General features: G+C 34.2%; 1 protein-coding gene across 1 annotated transcript in view; it reads left to right on the plus strand.

The window, feature by feature from the left end:
• GRIK2 (glutamate ionotropic receptor kainate type subunit 2) overlaps nt 1–22,756 on the plus strand; it is a 633,334-nt gene that overhangs the window by 390,349 nt on the left and 220,229 nt on the right. The window contains exon 9 of the mRNA XM_055329533.1: nt 14,218–14,331. Coding sequence (XP_055185508.1) covers nt 14,218–14,331 — 114 coding nt within the window. The remainder of the gene's footprint in view (nt 1–14,217; nt 14,332–22,756) is intronic.

Below are 22,756 nucleotides of genomic sequence, written 5' to 3' on the forward strand. Positions count from 1 at the left end.
ATTAAAAGTATTTATACTTCTGTTTGCATAGACTTTCCTATTTGGAGCAGGTCATAAAAAAGGATTAAATACAGAAGCATATTTCTATTGCTGGGTCATAGTCAAATGAAATATCTGACTTAATGTATGCAAAGTAAATTAGGTATGAACATAAATACATTATACTCATCTATCTTATTTGATTATATTTCTAAGGTAAAGTACAGGCAAAGATTATAGAATTTGGGTATATGCTGACTTTAAAAATACTTTAGTGTAAGTTTGTTTATATTTGTAATATATGCATTTATATATTTTTCCTGGTAGACTCATTGAAAATGTATTAAGATATTTTGATAAGAACTTAAGAAAAATTTATATTTGACCAAAATAGTATTGTTTTAAAGATAGTAAGGTGTCTTATATTTCATCTAGCAATTAAACATGGAACATTAGTTATAAATGGATACTTGAGTCATAAGAAGAGGACTTTAACCTAAGAGACAATAGCATATTTGAATGTTGATTCAAATTATTCTGGAGAGAGAAAACATGAAATTTTTGATAATGTTACCAAGATAGGGAGAAATACAGCATGACCAACTGATGACTAAGTTTGACAGAAATATTACCTTCTTTGTACCTTTTGAAAGACCATGCAAAGTCAAGAATCTTTCATAATAAACTGCAAACCAAATATTCATGAGGCAGTCACTTCCTAACTGCTTTGCTCCATGATGAGAATATTATTCTATACCCAAGACCGGTATTGATAATGGTAGTGTTTAGTCAGATCTTACAGGTTTCATACCAGTATTTACTGGTGATACTGTCTTTTTTTTTTTTTTTTTTGGAAGTATACAAGTCACTGGGAAGAGCTTTGGCCTTTTTTATATTTCAGCACACCAACAAAGAAATGGCAGTGCCTTCTTGTTACTATAGTCCCTGTAAGGAAAACATTAGAGAAGCTTTTATCTAGGCAATAATGTGGATTATAGAAAGACCCTGAATATAACGCTTACCACGTACGTGTGATGATCAGCCAGACTGATAAACAGGGTACAACAATGTGAATTATACATGTTGCCTTGATATTTCAAAAATATTTTGTACACTTCTCTGAAATTTGAAATTTTGTTTTGATAAATAAATTACACAAAATCTTTAAAATAAAGGGGGTTTTACATATAGTGATAACTCACTTGAACATAAATATGATGGAAAACTGTCTGTTCCACACTTTACAAGAGCAGTAAAAGAATATTTCTGACAAAGGATGTAATTAAGTAGAGTCACGTATATGAGGTACTTAGAACTAGCTTTTGAATAATGGGGAATTATTGATTGGTAGAGATTGAGTCATTGCAGAAAGAGATAACAATATGGGGAAAGACAGCATAGCATTTGATTTAATCATTTAACACACACACACACAGACTCACACAGAGGTGGGAGACAGAGCTAAAATGCTAGATTTAAGTCATAAAGTGAGCACCATGTTGAGATATTTGCAATGTGTTAGTATACAATATGAATTCAAAGAGGGAATAGCCTGGAGGCCTATGGGATGTGTAGAAAAATATTATAGTTTGGAATAATTTTAATATGGAGTCATGTATCTCAAACTATTCTGAGTGGAAGTGAGAGATGCATAAACAGTGACAGAGGCAGTAGCTGAATCTTCAACGGTGTTGTTAATTCAAGGAATAGCTGACTATTGGAATTATGCTTTTAAGGAGTAATGGAGGAGCCAGGTGATAAAAGTAGGAGAAGCCAGTGATAAAAGCATAAATCAAAGATTGGTGAGGAAATCAGTGGGGAAAATTAACATTAGAAACAAATTGGAACAAATCTGAAGAGGCACATAAAGTACTGAGGTTGAGTGAAGGTAAATTAGAGAGAAGTGGAATTAAAAGTTCAAATTAAATGCTTTCAATATCTTCAAAAATCAGTGCATAAGGGGTATCTGGGTGGCTCAGTCAGTTAAGTATCTGACTCTTGATTTCAGCTCAGGTTATGGCCTTGGGGTTGTGAGATCCAGCCCCATACTGGTCTCTGTACTGGGCAGGAAGTGTACTCGAGATTCTCTCTTTCCCTCTTCCTCTACTCTTCCCACCCCTTGGTGCATACTCTCTCTCTCTCTCCATCTGAAAAAAATAAAAAATAAAAAATAAATAAAATAAAAAGAAGAAGAAAGCACTTAAGTCATCAGATAAAAGAGAGCAGTTGGATTTAGTTTAGTTAGATCTTAAGAATAATGAGAATTTTTTGGCAAGTCTGTGACAGACTTGACTTTTAATAGTAGGAATAAAGTGCCACTAGGTAGCAAAACATACTCATTTTTTTTAATCTAGTAGAATGGTTAAGAGATCAAGGTACAGATTTAGGCAGAACTGGGCTCAAATCCTTGCTCTGCCATTTAGTATTTATGGACAACTTCTTTAACCTCTCTAAAACACAGTGTCTTCAACTACATTGGGGGTAATAGCAGTATCTAATTCATGAAGACTAATGAGTCTTGCCAAGTTTTCTTTTGCTTTGTATTCAAACCCATAGATGTAAAGACAGAGTTCCTACCTTGATAGAGTTCACAGTTTAGAAGGTTCAACAGATAGTGATCTTAGAGGCTTAAATCACAATTACAATTCTGTCGCAAGTGTGTGAACTTCACCCTTCCACCCAAGTTCTCTGTGCCAAATTTCTCATCTCAAAAAATGTAGGGTGCTAAGGGCTAACGGAGAATATCATGGCTTTTAAGAGAACCTGGAAATACGATCTTTATAGGTGTTAAGGTTAAGAATTTAGTTATCCCCAATTCTATTTTTATCATGACTGGGTGAGGAAAATGAAAAAAAATGTGTAAAATGTTAGTTTTATCCATTACTTCTCCTCATGCCTGCTGCCTTTTCCTGGCTTTATTTTTTTTTTTAATTTTTTATTTATTTATGATAGGCACACAGTGAGAGAGAGAGAGGCAGAGACACAGGCAGAGGGAGAAGCAGGCTCCATGCACCGGGAGCCCGACGTGGGATTCGATCCGGGGTCTCCAGGATCAGGCCCTGGGCCAAAGGCAGGCGCCAAACCGCTGCGCCACCCAGGGATCCCTTTTCCTGGCTTTATCTTGGTCATCTTTGTCCAGTACACTTCATTTATTCACTTGATCCTCTTAACAAATATAGAGTGAACCTCTATTTTGTGCCCTTATGAAGGTTATATCCTGGTGAAGGAAACCTGCCAATAATAAATGGACTCATGAAAGTACAATATAGGATTAGGCAGTAATAACTGCTAAAAAGAAAGATGACTTTCTTACATGTTTAGGGAACTGAGTTTGGGGTTGAAATGAGACTCTGAACACATCTTTTCCACTTAATGCCCAGAGATCAAATTGAATCTTTTCCATTCTATCTTGACAGGAACTTTGGTTGGAACACAGCCTGCTTAGCTTGTCCAAGAAGGGTCACTAATACTGCAGACACAGCCGGTCACATCTGTCCAAACAAGCTCTCCATGCCATGGCAATGCCTTCTTTAGAGCAGTGGAGGAAGAATAAGGGGCTGAGGGGAAACTAGGTGCCATTCCAGATATTGTCTGCCTCAGGCAATAGGACAGTTTGTTTTCTTTAAGAGCCTGGTATTCAGTACTCAAAACTAGGAAAAGGAAAATAATAAGTAGTTTTCCCAGCTTGAATTCTTCTGGTCAGTTCAAAGACCATATTGGATATTCTTCCAAATATACTTCCAAAATATGTTTAGAATCCATCTATTTGTCTCCACATCCATTGTTGCAATAATAGCCAAGGTACCTATCACCTGGACATCTATATTGGCACCCAAATAGACTTCTCTGTTCTATTCCCCTTATAGTTCATTCCCCATATGACAGCAGCCAGACCAGTGTCTTTGAAAGCAAATTGATCCATGTTATTGCTCTGTTTAAATCCTTTCACTTATTCCCACTGTATTTTGATTATTTTGATTAAAATCCAAATGTGATTTACAAAGTACTGCCTACCTTGCCCCTCAGCTCTCACTACCATCTCAGATGTTTTCTGTGCATTAATTACACTGGTTTTTGCTCGTTTTTTTTTTTTTCACAGACACAAAGCTTTCTCTATTACTTTGGCAGGGAAATTTTCCCAGCTTGGAAAACCCACCCCCATCCCTTTGCCTGGCTCACTCGTACTCATCCTGAGGGTCACAGAATGTCTTTCTTCCTTAGAGGCATCCCATAAGCCTAACCAAATTTGACTTTCTTATAGTGCCCTGTACTTTTCCTTCCTGGCACTTATCACAGTGTGTAATTATGTATGCTCTCAGTTCCACTATTTACATATTCGGGGCCTAGCAAAGTCTCTGGCACAAAGTATATCCTCACGAAGTATTTATTGACTACTGAATGAAAGAAGAATCACCACAAGAATCATAAGAACTCCACATAGAATGCTTATTCAAGTGTCTGGTGCAAATTTATTTTCCTATGGCACAACATTTTTTTCTTTAATTTTTCCAGATTTATCCCATACCTACACAATGAGAACAGAGAAATCTAGTAGTTAGTCAGTGGGCTGGGGTTGTAAGTCAGTGCTTCAAGGGGCACAGGATTTTAGAGTGCACAAGATGGCAACACTGAAGTCTGAACTTACAAGGATGCGCTATGCACCTTACATAATGCATTTTAAATCCTGACAACCCAATTCTACATCAAAGAGTAAAAATAATATTCTATTTATAAAAGTTCCCATTTTCCATCATATCAATTTGTGGTATGGGAATAAACGAAGACCACTTAAATGAGAACAAACAAGTTATTATTCAGAGCTTGCTGTAGCACTTGTGTTTGGCAGAAATGCAAAGGCAGGCAGGTCAGTGGAAAAGCTTCATAGTGGAAAAAAGGAAAGGCCTCAGATGTGCCCTGACTGGAGATTGTTAACATGAGGAATCATGGGGTGCTGGCAAAAGATAGGGAAGCTGGGGGTTATTGAACAGACCTTGACCACTTTGGGCAGATTGCCACAGAGGTGGTTTGCCTTCCCAGATTGTTTGCTCCAGAGGCTCTGGGTCAAGTTCTATTTCATACATGGTCAGACTGTTGTCTATTTGTGTATTTAATCTGTCAATGGAATTACTGAAGTCGCTTGGAAGGAGAGGAAGAAATAGCACAATGGTATGGTCAAGAAAAATTGACATGAGGAAGACAAAAATGTCTTCATAACTGACAAAATGAAATTTTTTGGTTTTTACTTTTCTTTGAATATGTAACTAGGGAGATGCCTGGGTGGCTCAGCAGTTGAGCGTCTACCTTCGTCTCATGTCGTGATCCTGGAGTCCCGGGATCGAGTCCCATATTGGGCTCTCTGTATGGAGCCTGCTTCTCCTCTGCCTATGTTTCTGCCTCCTTCTCTTCTGTGTCTCTCATGAATTAATAAATAAAATCTTAAAAAAAATAAAAAGAATATGTAGCTAGGATATGATTTACCGCTGGAAATGGTTTAATCTTACCTAGTACTCTGAAGCTTAGCTATGTGTTTAGGAAACAACAGCTTCAGTTGGAAGTAAACACTTGATTAAAAGGCATAAGATGTTAAGAAATATTGAGAAGACACTTAGAATATAACTCACAAGGATTCTGTGTAGAAGAAAAATAGTTGGAAGCTTTTACAGGAGAGCTTTGAATTGAGATGATGACACTCCATGATAATGGTGCATTTCCAATGCAAGTTGAGTTATCTAGAGGCCATTTTGCAGAAAATTACCATTTATATAAAAAAGAATATTTTAAACTGTAATGCAATAATAAAATTACTTATAGAGCTGAAACTAATATAACACCATTTATTAATTTTACCTGAATTTAAAATAAATAAAATAATAAAATCACTTATTTCTGCCACATGATTTTTCTTACCAAATGTACTTTGCAACCACCATGTATGTCATATGTTTTCCAAACAAACAAAAACAACAAAAAAGTCTCTTTTCAAATGGATATTAGCTTTTAAGTAGAGGCATTAAACTAAAATCATTCTTGTTGTCCCTCTCCTATTTTTTTTTTCTAGGATCAAAATTTCTTTTGGTTCTTTTGCTGATAGTTTTTTTTTTTTTAACGTGATATTTCTATTCAAATAGAACTTGGAGAATAGAATTCTCTGTCTCCTCAGTGGAAGTGTTTAATTAATCCTTATGAAACTGGCTTTTTGTTTTAATACATTAATTTCGAAAAAAAATCAGGAAAAACCAGGTACATTTCTCTGGCCAGAGATGGTACTGAGAAGCTTGCAAGTGTTTAGTACTATGAACAATAACACAATGCTTGCCTTAGCATGTTTTCATAATACAATCAGATTCAAACCTCTACATCTTTAGGGAAAACTTTGAAAAAGAAAAGTGGATACAAAAACGCATTGTATGGAATATATGTTTGCCAATTTCTACAAAGTTAAGAATTTATATATATATATAAATATATTTCATATTTATATTTATGTATAAATATATTTATATGTATTTATGTATATTATGTATTTATATTATATTATATTCTGTTATATTATATTATATATAAATTATATATAAATTTTATATTATATTATTTATTCATATATTGTATATTATATAAATATATTTATATTATATATATTATATATTATATATAATGAAGCAAGATGATTCAAATTTGTAAATTTTTATAAAGTATAATAACTTTGTCATACTTTATTTTTAAGGAAGCTTTATTTCAACTTTTTTTAAAAATAATTACTGACCTTTTATGTTTATTCAAGATCTGTTTATTTTTATTTTGGCCTGTCATGTTTTTTAAAAATATTTATTTATTCATGAGAGACACAGATAGAGAGAGAGGCAGAGACACAGACAGAGGAGAAGCAGGCTCCATGCAGGGAGCCTGATGCGGGACTCGATCCCAGGACTCCAGAATCACGCCCCGGGGCCAAAGGCAGGTGCCAAACCACTGAGCCACCCAGGGATACCCCCATTTCAACTTTTGACATCATTTTTTTCTGAATATTTACTGCTTGCATTTGGACCCACTAATAGAAACTGGTATCTGTAATCCATAGGCTTCTTAGTAAAATTCAGATATTTTTATAATGTATGCAGAGGGTGAGAATTAGTAATGAAACCCTGCCTTCCTGAATTTGAAACCCTGCCTTCCTGAATTTATGGGCATAGATGTTCCAGGACAAGAACATGTTTCAAATTGCTTTTTGAAAAAGTTTTTGTAAAACATATGTATTTTTAGAACAAGTGGTAATTTCTATAGAAGTCTTTACTATTGACCTTTCTCTAGCCTGTAGAATCCTGTACTCATTAACTCCCTAGGAAAAAGGTGTTTGAATGGAATTTACAGTCTTCAAAATTTATCTAAGTGTGAAAATCCACACTAGATAGGTGAGAACTATTTCTTTGATAGATTTCTAGATACCTAATACATAGCAGTTTTTTATCTTTTTCTCTTTGATGGCATTTGATATGTGTATCCTGGTCCCCATGACAACAATGACCCCAAACTCCCTGGAACTGAGATTTCTTTTGCTTCTCTGTAGGAAAGCAATGCTAATGGTGATGTTGAGTAGTCAGAAATGTGTTGTTTGCTTCTTAAAAAGCAAAATGCATCCTCCTGCAGATCTAAGCCTAGTGTTTTTCTTTGGAGATGTTAACCATTTAATTTGTCTAACTCTTATAAAGAATTCATTAAATGCCCTGTCTTACAACTGTACTGACATTTTTGGGCTGTCAATATGTTTATGGTTACAATTTTGCTTGGTAACTTTTAATCTTCACAATGGTAAACTATTTAAGAAAACTCTTTACAGATGATATTTATGTTTGGAAATCAGTAGGATTATTTCATTTGAAAGCACACAATTCTTATTTTGTCCTACTAGAGAATACCACATGTTGACTTTTTTTCTTTCAAACTACTGGATTTGAATTAAACATGTACACTAAACATAATTTTTAAAGCATTGCTTTGATTTTAAATAATATCTGAACTACATTTTTAATTTTGGAAAAATGGCCCTTAATTAATTGAATGTTACACAGTGTTGTATTTGAGAAGAGTTAATTCACTGATTTAAATTTTATTTAAAAAATTAAAACTACCACCTGTCTCTAACTCTTTCTTAATAGTTAGGGTTGACTTTGCCTTAGACAAAAATAAAAATCCTCAAGGTGAAAAATTTATGTTTGGATTAGTTATCCCTTTCTGTTAGATGATTATATATTTATTGATTTATTGTCCTCATATTAACACTGTAGTTCTCAAATGTTGAAATTCTAGATCCTTAGGAAACTGACGGATAGCTAGTTTTAGGAAAGCAATTAACTGACGGGATTTCTGCGTCGTCCTCACAGGCCAAATTACTTATATATATATGAAGGTAACCCAGTTTCCAAGTAATTATTTTTTATTATGAATTCTCCCTACCCGAAAGCAGGTAGGCATTGCTATGAAATGGTGCATGTTTATGTTTGGGGCATCACTGAGTGCCAATTCCTTCTAAGTGATCTGTTAATATGAAACCCAATGGAAATGAACAACTATTAATTATTATTAGACAGTACTTTTATTGGACAGTAATACAAACAAATATCTCTACTTTTCATTTAGAAATTCAACATTGAAAAGGATGAAGCAAGTGAAGAGAAAAATGTTTCTAATTTACTTTCAACATTTAGCAAAACAACTACTGTGTTGAAAATACTCTGTTTTTACTATTCTGTATCACTCCACATAGGCTTGAAATCTGACTTTGTAAACTGTCTGGAGAGAATGGGTATACTAGTTAATACAGAGTGGTTTCTTGTGATCACCATGAAGACCTCCTTTAGGAAAGTATCACTTAGGCTCTTTGCTCATGACAGATATATATATATACCACAATTACTTTATCTATTCATACATTGATAGACACTGAGGTTGTTTTCACATCTTGGGTAAATAATGTAGTGAACATGAGGGTGTATGTATCTTCTCAGGTTAGTGTTTGTTATTTTGCTTTTGTTTCTATTTTTGGACAAATAACCAGAAATGGAATTTCTGGATGCTATGGTAGTTCTATTTTATTTTTTTTTTGAGGAACTTCCATACCGTTTTCCATAGTTACTGCACCAATTTACATTCCCACCAACAGTGCACAAGAGCTCCCTTTTCTCCACCTTTTATACTCATGACTGATTCATTCTATAACTGGAAGCCTGTATCTGCCAGTCTCCTTCACCCATTTTGCTATTCCGCCTTCCTCCTCCCTCTGACAACCATCATTTTGTTCTCTATATTTACAGGGCTTATTCTGCTTTTGTTTCTTTATTCATTTATTTGGTTTTTAAGATTCCACACGTGAGTGAAATCATATGGTATTTGTCTTTTTCAATCCGACTTATTTCACTTATCATAATACCCTCTAGATCCATCCATGTTGTTGCAAATGGCAAGATATCTTTTTTATGGCTGTGTAATATTATGTGTATTATCTATCTATCATCTATCTATCTATCTATCTATCTATCTATCTATCTATCTATCATCTGTCACACTTCCTTATCCATTCATCTGTTGCTGGGCACTTTGGTTGTTTCCATATCTTAACTATTGTAAATAATGCTGCAATAAACATAGGGGTCCATATATCTTTTTGAAATAGTGTTTTCATTTTCTTTGGGTAAATACCAAATAGTGAAATTATTGCATCATATGATATTTCTTTTTTTAATTTTTTGAGGAACCTCCATACTGTTTTCCACCATGGCTGTACTAATCTACATTCCCACCAATAGTGCACAACAGTTCCTTTCCCTCCACATCCTTGCCAACATCTATTATATCTTTTCTTTTTTTTTTTAACTATTCTGACAGGTGTAAGGTGATATCTCATTGTGGCTTTGATTTGCATTTCACTGATGATGAGCGCTGTTGAACATGTCTTCATGTGTCTATTGGCCATCTGTATGTCTTTGGAGAAATGTCTGTTTATGTTCTGCTCATTTTTTAATTGGATTGTTAGGGAGTTTTTTGGTGTTGAGTTGTGTAAGTTTCTTTATTCATTTTAGATATTAACCCCTTATTAGATATATCATTTGCAAATGTCTTCTCCAATTCAGTAGGTTTATTTTTTTATTTTGCTGATAGTTTTCTTCATTGTGCAAAAAGCTTTTTATTTTGATGTAGTCCCAATAGTTTATTTTTTTTTCTTCTGTGTCCCTTACCTTAGGAGAGGTATCTAAAAAAATATTACTACAGCTGATGTCAGAGAAATTGCTGCCTGTGTTCTCTTCTGGGATTTTTATGGTTTCAGGTCTCACATTTAGGCATTTAATCCATTGTGAGTTTATTTTTGTGTGTAGTGTTAGAAAGTGGTCCAATTTCGTTCTTTGGTATGTAGCTATCCAGTTTTCCCAGCACTGTTATTAGAGAGACTGTCTTTTCCCCATTGTGCATTTTTGCCTTCTTTGTCATAGATTAATTGACCATATAAGCATGAGTTTATTTCTGGGCTCTCTATTCTATTCCATTGATCTATGTGTCTGTTTTGAATGTACAGATCTTTCACCTCCTTGGTTAAATTTATTACTAGTTATTTTATTCTTTTTGATGCAGTTGTGGATGGAATTCTTAAAATATTTCTCTTTCTGGTGGTTTGTTATTAGTGTATAGAAATATAACATATTTTTGTATATTGATTTTTGTGTCTTAAACTTTACTAAATTTATTAGTTTAACAGGTTTTTGGTGGAGTCTTTAGAGCTTTCTGTATGTAATATCAGGTTATTTTCAAATAGTGAGAGTGATACTTCTTTCTTTCCAATTAATTTTTTTTTCTTACCTAATTGCTATGATGAGGACTTCCAATACTATGTTGAATAAAAGTGGCAAGAATGGGCCAGTTTGTTTTGTTCCTAATCTTAAAGGAAAGGCTTTTAGCTTTTCAGACTTTAGTATAATGTTAGCTATAGGATTGTTAGATATGGCCTTTTAAAAAAAGATTTTATTTATTTTTTCATGAGAGACACAGAGAGAGGGAGAGGCAGAGACATAGGCAGAGGGAGGAGAAGCAGGCTGTATGCAAGGAGCCCGATGCGGGACTCGATCCTAGAACTCTGGGATCATGCCCTGAGTGAAAGGCAAATGCTCAACCACTGAACCACCCAGGAGTCCCTATATGGCCTGTTTTATATTAAGATACATTCCCTTTATATCACTTTGTTGAGAGTTATCACTACTTAAAACAACTCTGTGAGGTCAAGAGTGCTTAGTTATCTTTATTCCATTTTAGAACTGAAAAAAGTACTGTAAAGGCTTGATTAAACCATATAATGAAAAAAATTGTCATTCTGGAAATGGATTTAAAGAAAAAAGAGATTGTCTTGACTTCGCCCATGGTTCTTGTGATTAAAATAAAACAAACCAAAAGACCTACTGGTGACAATTTCCTCAATCACTAAAAAGTTTTGAATTTTACATTACCTGTAGACTTAAAATCTAGGGATCATTCAAAGTTTTTTGACTCAAAATTTTATGTCACTGAAATTTCTGAAACTTTATAATATTCTGTTCAGAAACCTAGATTTATAAAAGGGGATATTTAATGCTTATGATTTTAGGAAGTTATGGATTCATATACTATAAACCGGAACCTCTCCCTCGAAATAATACTAGAAAAAGCAACTGACAGAGAATAAAACTAGATAAATATATTTAGATGAGTGGACATTCAGCTAAATTAATCATGGGAGATGATGGTAAGTGAAATTGGCAATATTTTATGTTAGAGACTTGGGTAGACATTTGAAAAACTAATTTATCAGGCTTGAGGATGTCATTAGGCAGACAGTGGGGAAATGATGTTTGCCAATGCTTTGGCTGTTAGAATTACATGCCTGAAAAATCTAGCTATTTAGCTGATGGTAAAAAAAAAAAAAAAAAAAGAAAGAAAGAAAATCTAAGGGGACAAATGTGTAATAGGTATTAATTATAGACCAGGAGCAGAAAAGTGGCAGTCACTGCAAAATCCAATCTGCAGATGTGTCTTGTTTAGCCAACAGAGTGTTTTTGTAATGATTTTGAATTTGAAACACTTTAAGCAGGTCAGCAGGCATTTTAGGTTTTACAATATCCTCTCTGTCCTTCCCCATCCAGGTTCCTAATAAGGCCTCTATTAGCTCTAGTGATGCCTTACTAAGAACTTGAAAAAATCACTGGCTCTGTGAGCATGAAGCCCCAAGGTACACAGCTGTGAGAAGAACAGGGTCTGGATTGTGGCTATTATCGCTATTCTGCCTTGAGATTTTGTGAAATTTAGAAACTGCTTACCTTTGTCTGAAAATTCTTACTACTGGCTTATACCCTTTTTCTTCACACATGGATGCTACCTGTCTGGCCCCCGAAGGCCTTTCATTATTGACCCTAAATTACAATTAAACTCTGTCTTTATGACATCATGGTAGTCATAGTCTAAACAAATTTAATTGACCAGTAAATAATTTACTTTGGAGAGAATGCTGAAATCAGTATTTTTCTCTTTTTTTCCTCACTGTATTATCTAACTTTTTTTTAGATTGACACATCAGGAATATATACTTTTTAATGGTAAAAGGAAAATTAATATAAAAAATATGGCAAGCCAATAGATTTTTATTTTATTTTAATTTTTCTTTAAATATTTTATTTATTTATCACATGAGCAGGGAGGAGGGGCGGAGCGAGAAGGAGAAGCAGCCTCCCCGCTGAGCAGGGAGCCTGAGCAGGACCATGGGATCATGGTGTGAGGCAAAGGCAGACACTTAACCAACTGAGCCACCCAGGCACCCCAAGGGATTCTTTTTTAGGCATCATTAAACAAACATTATATGGGATCCCTAATATAGTTAATGTATTTTTGAAAAAATTTGCTTAAGTTTGCACTTACATACAACTATTAGAATGTCGTATCCTTCTTATGAAGTACAGAAATAAGTAATATTTCTACTTTTGTGCTTCACCAATTAAAGGGAGATAGGCATCTTAATAGATTACTAAGAAAACCATCCAAATGAAAAAAGGAATCAAAAAGAGTACATGTGATGAAATATAAAAAAAAAATAAAAATAAAAGCAATCATAATATTTAAGTTGGGTAAGGTTGTGCTGATTAGACCTTTGTTAGCATATTTAGGTAGACCAGGGTAAATATTACCTGCTAAATCAATGCCACTTAAAATGCCACTTATTTTATATAAAGCTTTATTTTACTGATAAACTGATAATTGATAGTTTTCTTTTCCTTTGAATAAGCACATTGGGTAATTGGCTAAAGGGATATGGAAAACAAATCTTATTATCCGTGACTCCTAGGTTTAAGAGGGTGGAGAAAAGAACTACTGGCTCAAATCTTCTTTTGCCTCTGTTCTTCTTCAGTTCTGACCATTGTTACATGACAGGGCAATAGTGTCAGTGCAGAAAAACCACCAAGGGTATGCATCCAGTGGCATCCTATGCCAATATATGTGTCCCAGAGGTATGCTGTGTCATCCCATAGGCTGTGTTCAGGGGGAATAAAATGAATACTGAGAGTATAAGACCTAATTATCAGAGAGTATTAGTTAATGTAGATAATAATAGCATACAAGTGGAAGTATGGAATAGGTTGCTCAGATGAGATTTTGTTGTAAGCTTTCCTTGGGAGTATTTTGAATGCTGAGCAGGTGTATTTTTAAAAGCTCCAAAGGTAATTCTGGGTATGATTTTGCCCTATTGGGGGTCATGCGGAATACCAATCAATGCTGCTCTGCAGCTTGGCTTTACCTATTAATTTATCCTGGATCCCCAGGATTTGCTCTGTCTTTTAGCTTTGTCTATCTAATGTGGCATGTTATCTTTGTAATGAGAGGATGAGATAGATCCATTACAGTAAAAGATATGCACTATTAATGAGTTTCTAGCCAGCTATCAAGGTATCATCAAATATGGTTTATCTTGGTGAATGAAAGTTTGAATGGAAAATTAAGCTCCCATACTGACTGCAGAAGTGCAGTGGATCATTTTGTTCTTTAATGTCACACTTGAGTGGACACACTTCACAGAGCAGTGAATCATGCTTAAAACAAGCAGCCTTTTCTTTAACGACAGCAGATAATGCAGCAGAGGTGAATAATAAGTGTTAGCAGTTTTAACTTTCTCTTGCAGTACTTTCTCGCAGGTGCCTGATGGACAATTTACAAAGTACATATGCTATTTTATAGATTGGAACTTGGGATCCAGCCAGTGGCCTGAATATGACAGAAAGTCAAAAGGGAAAGCCAGCCAACATCACAGATTCCTTATCCAATCGTTCTTTAATCGTTACCACCATTTTGGTAAGTATTTGTTTTTCCATTTTTTTTAGATAAATGTAGATAAACATGGAAGTGGATTAAAAAGTACATTATAATTTGAGCAGTAAAGAACAGATTGTAATGTATTTTACAGTTATTTAGCAATTACTGTATAATAGATGAGTCAAGGTTAATTGAGCCACAGTTTTATTGTTAATCTTCAATGATGTGACATGTATTAATGTTTGGGCTGTTTGTGTTGACTAATAATATAGCTTTGCATATTACCAGAAATCATTATATTTCTGCAAAATTAGATATTATTGAAGAATTTTCAATGTTAAGACTTGAATAATGTAGATATATAAGTAAGTTATGTGAGGGACTGCATGTGAACTTTACTTCTGCTTTCATTTCCTGCAAATATATTTTAGAGGGCATGACATTTATTTTTCAGGATTTTTTTCTATTATAGTTATATTTTAACCTTGCTTTCAATTGTTTTCATTGTGGTAAATCACTTTTAGTTTATTTATCTCTCTAATAAAATTAAATGACAGTGTTTTTATAAGCCAGAAAAATTTTCAAAGCAACTGATGCACTGGATATTTTTACACCTCTTATAATTATATATTTTAATTAAATCACATACTAATATTTACTTTTCCCACTATGCCATTTAAAATGAGGATTGTAATTTTAGAATAGTCAAAGAGCTCGTATATTAAGTCAGTACTTTCTACTTACAGAATAAGCTTATCAATGCTAGTTCCTATGTCTTCCCAGGTAGTCAATAAGAATGTGAGATTAATGTTCAGAACAAACCACCACATACTTTTAGCATTTGTATAATTTCTAAATTTGATTTATGGTGGCAAATCAAGCCGGGAGGAATTCATAATCTTGTCCTTTTATTAACAACAAGGGATGTCAGATCTCTAGGAATGTCAAAATAAAATAGCTTGGGTTAAAGACTCTTGATAATGAAGCCAAGCTGGTAATCATGAAATGACAGTGATGGAAGTTCATGAGTTTTTTAATCACCCCCTAGCTGAGAATCTCAGTGTGTACTTGCTCCCTATTCATCATATTCAAACTTCCCAAGTTCTCTTCATATCTCCCTACTTTTTCAAAGGTACTCTCATACCCACCAATTTACTGGTCTTGTTCTTCAAATGAAATACTCTCACAAGAAACTAATGCATCTTTTTTCTGCTTGTATATACTGGATCTCATTTCCTCCTGCTAGGACTATTGCAATAAGCGTATAGCCATCCTTACTGCTGACAGCCTTCTCCCTCTGCAATATACCCCATCTTCAATGTAATGGTCTGTCATTTTCCTGTTTCCCTCCTCATAAATCTTCAGTGAACCCCTATTGACCATTAAAAATTCTCCAAATTATGACCCTGATGTTCAAGACCTTCTGTAATCTTGCCTTCTCCCGTCTTCCCATCCTCATTTCCTATTATTCTCTTCCCATTAACCTACTCCCATGACTGTGTTAGCCCTGTTCCTTTTGTCTGTAATATGTTTCCCTCCATTTCTGAGATATTTTTGTATTTGTCAGTACTTTATGTTATTTGGAATTAATATTACACTATTCTTTACTTATTTCATGTGTGCAGTATTTCTCTAAACATCACTGAACATTTCTCTGAGGAAGAGAATCTGACTATGTCTCATATTTTTACATCATATGTGTCTCCACAATGCTCATAACAAGTGCAATATGAGGAGCATCTGTAGTCTTTAGCACTTGGCACTTCTTTCTGTGTCCTCCTTGATCCAGCCAAATATCAGAAACATCATTTATCTTATGGTACCAAAACTTTGCTCAGTTCTTTACATCTCCCTGTAAGAATCCTATTCATCCTTCCAGACCCATCTCAAATGACAACCACTCCACGAAACTCGAAACTCTCTGATCTCTTCATTAAGTTGTGTGTATGTTGCAGGATGTGTGTGAGATGGGGGATTGTGCACTTTATATACACAATACTCTATCATGGCACTTAGTATGCACTATTTTTATCTTAGAAATTTGTATATATCTGTATTTTCATTTGACCTGAATCTATACAAGGCCAATGATCAAATTTTACACTTTTTGATATTTCAATGTCAGAGAAAAGTGCCCTAGGCACAGCAAGTACTCAAATATTTGTCAAATTACATTAGATAAGCAACATTTAATTAAATGGAAAATTAGAAGAAGTAAGCAACTTTTGAGTGATTATATTTAAATATTTTTCATCTGTGAAGGTTATTGCAAACTTCTTATCCAAACAAAGCAGGTGATTAAGACTATCCATATAATTTCTCAATCTTAATTACTCAGGGTTTTTTTTTTTTATAAAAAGCATTGAGATATTTTTCTCAATCATAAACAATTTTGTATCTATTGATAAACAAGTGGTATTCAACCTTAGTTTCATATTGAAATCAGGCATAAAGCTTTTTTAAAAAAGTACTTGTACTCAAAAACACGTTTCATTTCATACCTTTTGAAACAATATTTCTGAGCTTTGGACTTTGGAAAGCTTCATTCTTTAAAAAATTCCACAGGTAATTCTGATCTATAAGAATGATTGAGAACAACTGCTTAGATAATTACTCTGTGTAACTAAGATGTAAGATTAACTGTGAAGCATACACTAAGCTTACATCTTAAAAGAGAAGTTATTTATATTTTATTTTATTTATTTATTCTTTAATTTTTTATATTTTAGAGTGTGTCCCTTTATTGGTCTATAAATGATTCTGGTATTTATTAAAAGGAAAGTCACTTTGTTTTTATATCACTTAGTGAAAGAATTCCTGTTCTGAATACTCTGATCGCAAAATATCCACAATTGGGAAAAGAACAGATTTGAAGAGATTAGTTACCTTATTTAGTAAGCCTTATGCTTGGTGTAATTTACTGATATTTAATTTATATTTTAAGGAGGTTCTGATCAATTTATTTATGTTTGGTTGTCCTTTTCTCAATTGGAGAAATCTCAGTGGAGATTATGACTGTGTTGTGATTATGACTTTGATACCTCCACAAAGAGAAGTTGTGGAGATATCAAAGAGAAGTTCACATATGCTTCTTCAATACGTTTATTATATGTCTTAAGAAAAGAAACAGTGATGTATTCTAGGATTTGGCTTTTTGATGTGGTAAATCATAATCAGTTCTATTTCTCTTGAATTTATTTTTATTTATTCTTTTATTTAACAAATGTGTACTGAATGATGATGATGTGCTAAAAGCTTTGTTTGATGAACAAAACAGACACGGTATCTTCCTTCAGGGAGCTTAGAAATTAGTAAAGATTCATAGGGAGGATTACACACACATTTACACACACGCACACACCCCAGCCTTATGATTAAGATATAAGAAAAAAACACGTTAATGCCTTTTATAGGATAATCCTGAGTTATACCTGGAGTCAGGAGTGAAAGGACAGGTCAGGTAGGCCTCCCGTAGAAGAATAAACAGCAGATATCTGAAGCTTGAGAATAAATTTGCAAGGTAAAGAAAGAGAAGAAGAGTATTCTTGGTGGAGAGAGCAACATTTGCAAAGGCCCCAACATATGAAAGACTGGAAAATTTGCAAAATGGAAAGAAGACCAGGATGGCTGGAGCTGGTGCCTTGGTCTGTTTCTTGCTTTATAGAATAAGATTACATAGTCAATTACAAAACAAAACAAAACCCAGGCATTTATTGATTGTCTGCTATGTGCTAGATCCTGTTCAAAGTACGCTCATATATTTACTCACTTAATTGTCATAATAACCTTTTAAGATAGATATTATCAATACTATTACAATTGATAAGCCTAGTGTCCAGATTGCCTAAATAGACTACTCATGGGCACACAGCTAAAAAAGTAGAGTAGTGGGATTTCAACCCATATGGTTAGCCAACTTGAACAACCAATACTATGAAATGAAAACTCCATGGGTCAACTATGGAAAAATCTAGCAACTATAGTTTATGACCAAAATAACATCTTGATTGAGAATTGTCCCCCTAAAGCAACACTTCTTATCCAGAAATCCCACATATGCTAGAGCACTGATTGCTGTTATGGGTGTGTTCCCAAACATCTAGACATTCCCCTCTGTAGAGGCCAAGATTAGACAACGCTTGGTTGGATATTTTGGGCTTCTCATTTCTTTTCTCTTTCAGTGTAGCACTGAGTTTTCTTTCAGCCCCTTTAAACAATAATCTCTGATTTTTCTGGACAATCAAAATAGTATTGGAGTTCGTCTTATTTTTTTCTTTTCAGTATTGAGATTAAGCATCTTATTCATAAATATATTTTACTCCTCTTCAGCAACACAATCTATGCCCAATATAGTGTATGGGTGCAGCATATAGTTATATCATGGAATAATTCATTTTAGAAAACTTCGGACATTTTAAAGAATCTCATTTTTTTTTAAATTTTGAATGAGACTTATTATATAATTTGGAAATTTACATAACTTCACCTGCAAGTCTGGACCTAAAGCTTTGGTCTACTCATGCCCTCTTCTTCTTCTTTTTTTTTTTTTTTTAAAGATTTTATTTATTTATTCATGAGAGAGAGAGAGAAAGAGAGACAGAGAGAGAGGCAGAGACACAGGCAGAGGGAGAAGCAGGCTCCATGCAGGGAACCTGATGTGGGACTCATTCCCCCATCTCCAGGATCACGCCCTGAGCTGAAGGCAGGTGCTAAACCACTGAGCCACCCAGGGATCCCCACCCTCTTCTTAATATACTTCTTATTATCTCTCTGATCTTCAAATTTCAAGTTCAGTTGCTATTAAAGTTCTCTTGCTTTTTCTGTTTGTTGTTATTAATGGAACTAAAAATTTAATCTTGGAATATCTTTTCATTTATAAGGACATTATTTATTTCATAGCAACTGTTAAAATATAAATTCCTAATTGCCAAAAATAATAACAAAATATTCTGAACAAGACAGAGAGTGCCCTTTTTACTTTTTAAAATTAATTAGCTAATTAATTAATTAATTTTTCATAGAGTGCTTTTAAAGAATAGTATGTACAGTATTTTCAGTTTATAATCTGGTCCTGTTGTCCTTACTCTTACGGCTCCACTAGCTAGGGGCAGTATCAGGTGACAGAGTATTTAAAGTCCATACAGGGAATGCCTGTTTTCCCTTGGAGTTCTTGGTTTACAGCAGATTTTTCAAGCCTGTCTAAATATGTGGAGTGTTTCCCACTGTGCTACTCCTCCATAATAATTGATTTTTGTCCATCAAAAGATTACTAACACTTAAATGCCACTGTACATGTTCTTTCCCTTCATGGCTAGTCGCGCTTTAGTGTACAAATGACTGTGAATTTGTTTTTTTATTTTTTTATTTTTGGAAAAAATCACTTATGGAGATTCTTTCCTTCTGGTTGCTCAATGAATTTAAAAAATGTACTTGCGTCTGCAACCTAGTCTTATATTTTTACTTTTTAGATTTTCCTGGCATTTCCTGTAAGGTTATATAGTTCAGTATCCAGTTTACTTGCTTAGGCTTGTAAAGCTTTATTGTTGCAGCTCACAGATACAGGAGGCTTATCTGGGAGCAAGCTTCCAAGGACAATGGGAAGGTTTCACAGTACAAAAGATGAAGTGACCGAATCATCCCCTAAATGGTTCTGCAGCTTCTTCTATAATACCAACAAAAGCAGATTTCTAGGGCTTCAAATCTGCCGCTGCAATACATGTTCCCCTCGATTCTTCTCTTTCCATTGTTACAGAAGAACTGTCAAGCACATAGTTCTTTAAGTTGCTAGCATTCGGGCTTGGAAGCCCAGACACTGCAGCTTCACAAAGAAAAAGATTTTCATTCTTAGTAACCCCTTCACCATTTCTAAGCAGTTTTAAACATGTATTGTGGAGATAATAAGATCAAAATAATTTAAGAAAGATGTAGTAAATACACACACCCAAGTACTACTTAAATGTTAGCGTCTGAGATGAGAGTGCCTCATTCAAACTCAGACTCCTCTAACCCAACTCTTGCAACTAGCTTGTTCAAAGGCAACCAAACCTTTTCTCACCATATTTTTTTTCTGCTTCTGGGATCCTGCTGGTATTACATTTTCCTCTCTCTCATTCTTGCTTTAATAGTTCAATGTATTTTATTTCAAATAACTATTAATATTCTCTTGGACCCTCAGATCAACTGGATAAACATAAGACTATTGGTGGTGGTACCATAGAGAAAGAATGCTGTGTTTTAATGTGAAATTAGGCATAATTTTTAAAAAGATTTTAAAGTAATATCTACAATCAATGTGGGGCTCGAACTCAGAACCCCTACCTAGATCAAAAATTACATACTCTACCAACTGAGCCAGCTAGGCATCCCAAGACATAGTTTTTAAAACCTTGGGTCTTTATCTTTAAAGATTTTATAAGTGACCAGCATCTCTTTTTTTATCCATATAATCTCCCTCTCACATACACACATGTGCTCCCTTCATCCTTCTTTATTAAATCTACAAATGCCACCATAATAAAGATTCTTAAGTTTTTATTTTGCTGTTTTATTTTTTTTCATTGCCCACATTATTGTCAATACTGTAATTTTGTTGAAGCTTGTTTTATTATGATCAATGTATTAAGTTTGGTATGGAAGAATGAATAAAGAAGTCTGAATCTCTGGTTAACCACAGCAAGCTACACAAAACTGCAGTATTTTTGCTCCCATTGTCAAAGGCATCATCATGATAGAACCATGTAAAATTATACAATCTAAATTTCAGGCTCAGCCTTGATCTGAGTGCATGTCTAGTATCAAACTCAACATGCATTAAGCCTTCTTCACTTCAGGCCTTACCATACCTCCTCCTACTATATTTCCAAACTCTGTTTATGTTTCCAATACTTTTCTATTCACTCAAACCAGGGGTTTGTTTCTTAGATACCTCAGTCACTTTAAACCCCATATTCACAATTCAGATATCAATAATAATAATAATAATAATAATAATGACAGATGGGTTATTTTAAGACAGTTTAACAAAAAAAGTGAGTAAAGGAACATTTTGAACAAGTGAGGTATGATCTGTTTGTGGGTGCTATGGAATGGGAGATTTGTAGAGTCTGATTTGAGAGACATTGTACCTATGAGGAAGAGGAAGAGATGATAACCTCGAAAAATCAAGTAGGAGATTTGTTAGGGGCAATATAAAGGGGCAAAAAGATTAGGAATGTGGATGAGGACTTCAAGTTAAAAGCCAAGTATGGGGCATTAGCCTTGTCATAGAGCATGATAATGATGTTGGGAAGGGAGATAGTTCTACTTACTCATCTATAAATGGAGATGTTGGCAATAACTTTTGTGTAGTCAAACCTTGGTTATTTATGTAAGAAGCTAATAAATTAGATTCAGAAATGAAATGCAGGAGATTAACTAATAGGTACAGTCTCTTTTCCCATCAAACCTTTTACTGGAAGAACAGTGAAATAGCACATTTGATTGATTTGAGCTTGAATTTTTTTTTCTTTTCCTCTTTGTTCTTTCTCTTAGGAATTAAGCTAATAAAATATGTATTGGCCAAAATACAAATACCAGTACAAAGACAAAAACAACCAAAATCTCCAATCTAAACTGATAATTCAGTCAAGTGATAGAAATAAATTGCAGATCAGTATTTACTAAAATATGAATGATAATCACTAACCGGAATCCTCTCTTAAGCTCTTATTGCTCTGACATCAGTATCTTTCCTGAAATATTGGTGAACAGCACAATTAGCAAACTTCTAATCCTTTCCTTAAAAGCTAACTTCAACATACTGCCCAGTTACTATTTCTATAGGTTTTGCTACAATTTCAATCATGTTCCCAAACCCCAGTAAACTTTCTAGATATAAAGTAAAAATAAAAACTTTTCGTGGGACAATAATTATGGCCAATAAAGATTTAGATTTTTTGGTACATTATGTAAATTCTTTTCTAGTTATTCTTCTGAAAGTAGGTAAACATGGTTTGCTGCAAATAAGAATGCGGTGATTGTGCCTGCAGTAGTATACTAAAGGATCTGTGTGTGTGTGTGAGAATCACGCATTCAAAAGAATGTCTTTGTTTAATAATCTCACAAAACAAAATCAAAGAAAGGCAAGGAAACATCATAGAATGCCCCAGAATGCACTTAAATTCTGGGGAGCGGGGGTAGTTACAGGTAAGTAATAAACATAGTGTGTTAAAAAGTTATTAAGGTAAAACTTTGCTCTACAGGCCTGCCACACGATTTTGTTGGTGCTTTAAAACATAATTTCCAGATTATAAGAGTTATTCATTTTCTATCCGGGAAGTTCATGTGGAAGTGCCTTTTTCTTTTTCTTTTTTTTTTTTTTTTGATTTTATTTATTTATTCATGAGACACACAGAAAGAGCAGCAGAGACATAGGCAGAGGGAGAAGCAGTCTCCGTGCAGTGAGCCTGATGCAAGACTCCATCCC

The sequence above is a fragment of the Nyctereutes procyonoides genome, unplaced genomic scaffold (genome assembly GCF_905146905.1).
Source record: "Nyctereutes procyonoides isolate TBG_1078 unplaced genomic scaffold, NYPRO_anot_genome, whole genome shotgun sequence".
Classification (NCBI taxonomy): Eukaryota; Metazoa; Chordata; class Mammalia; order Carnivora; family Canidae; genus Nyctereutes; species Nyctereutes procyonoides.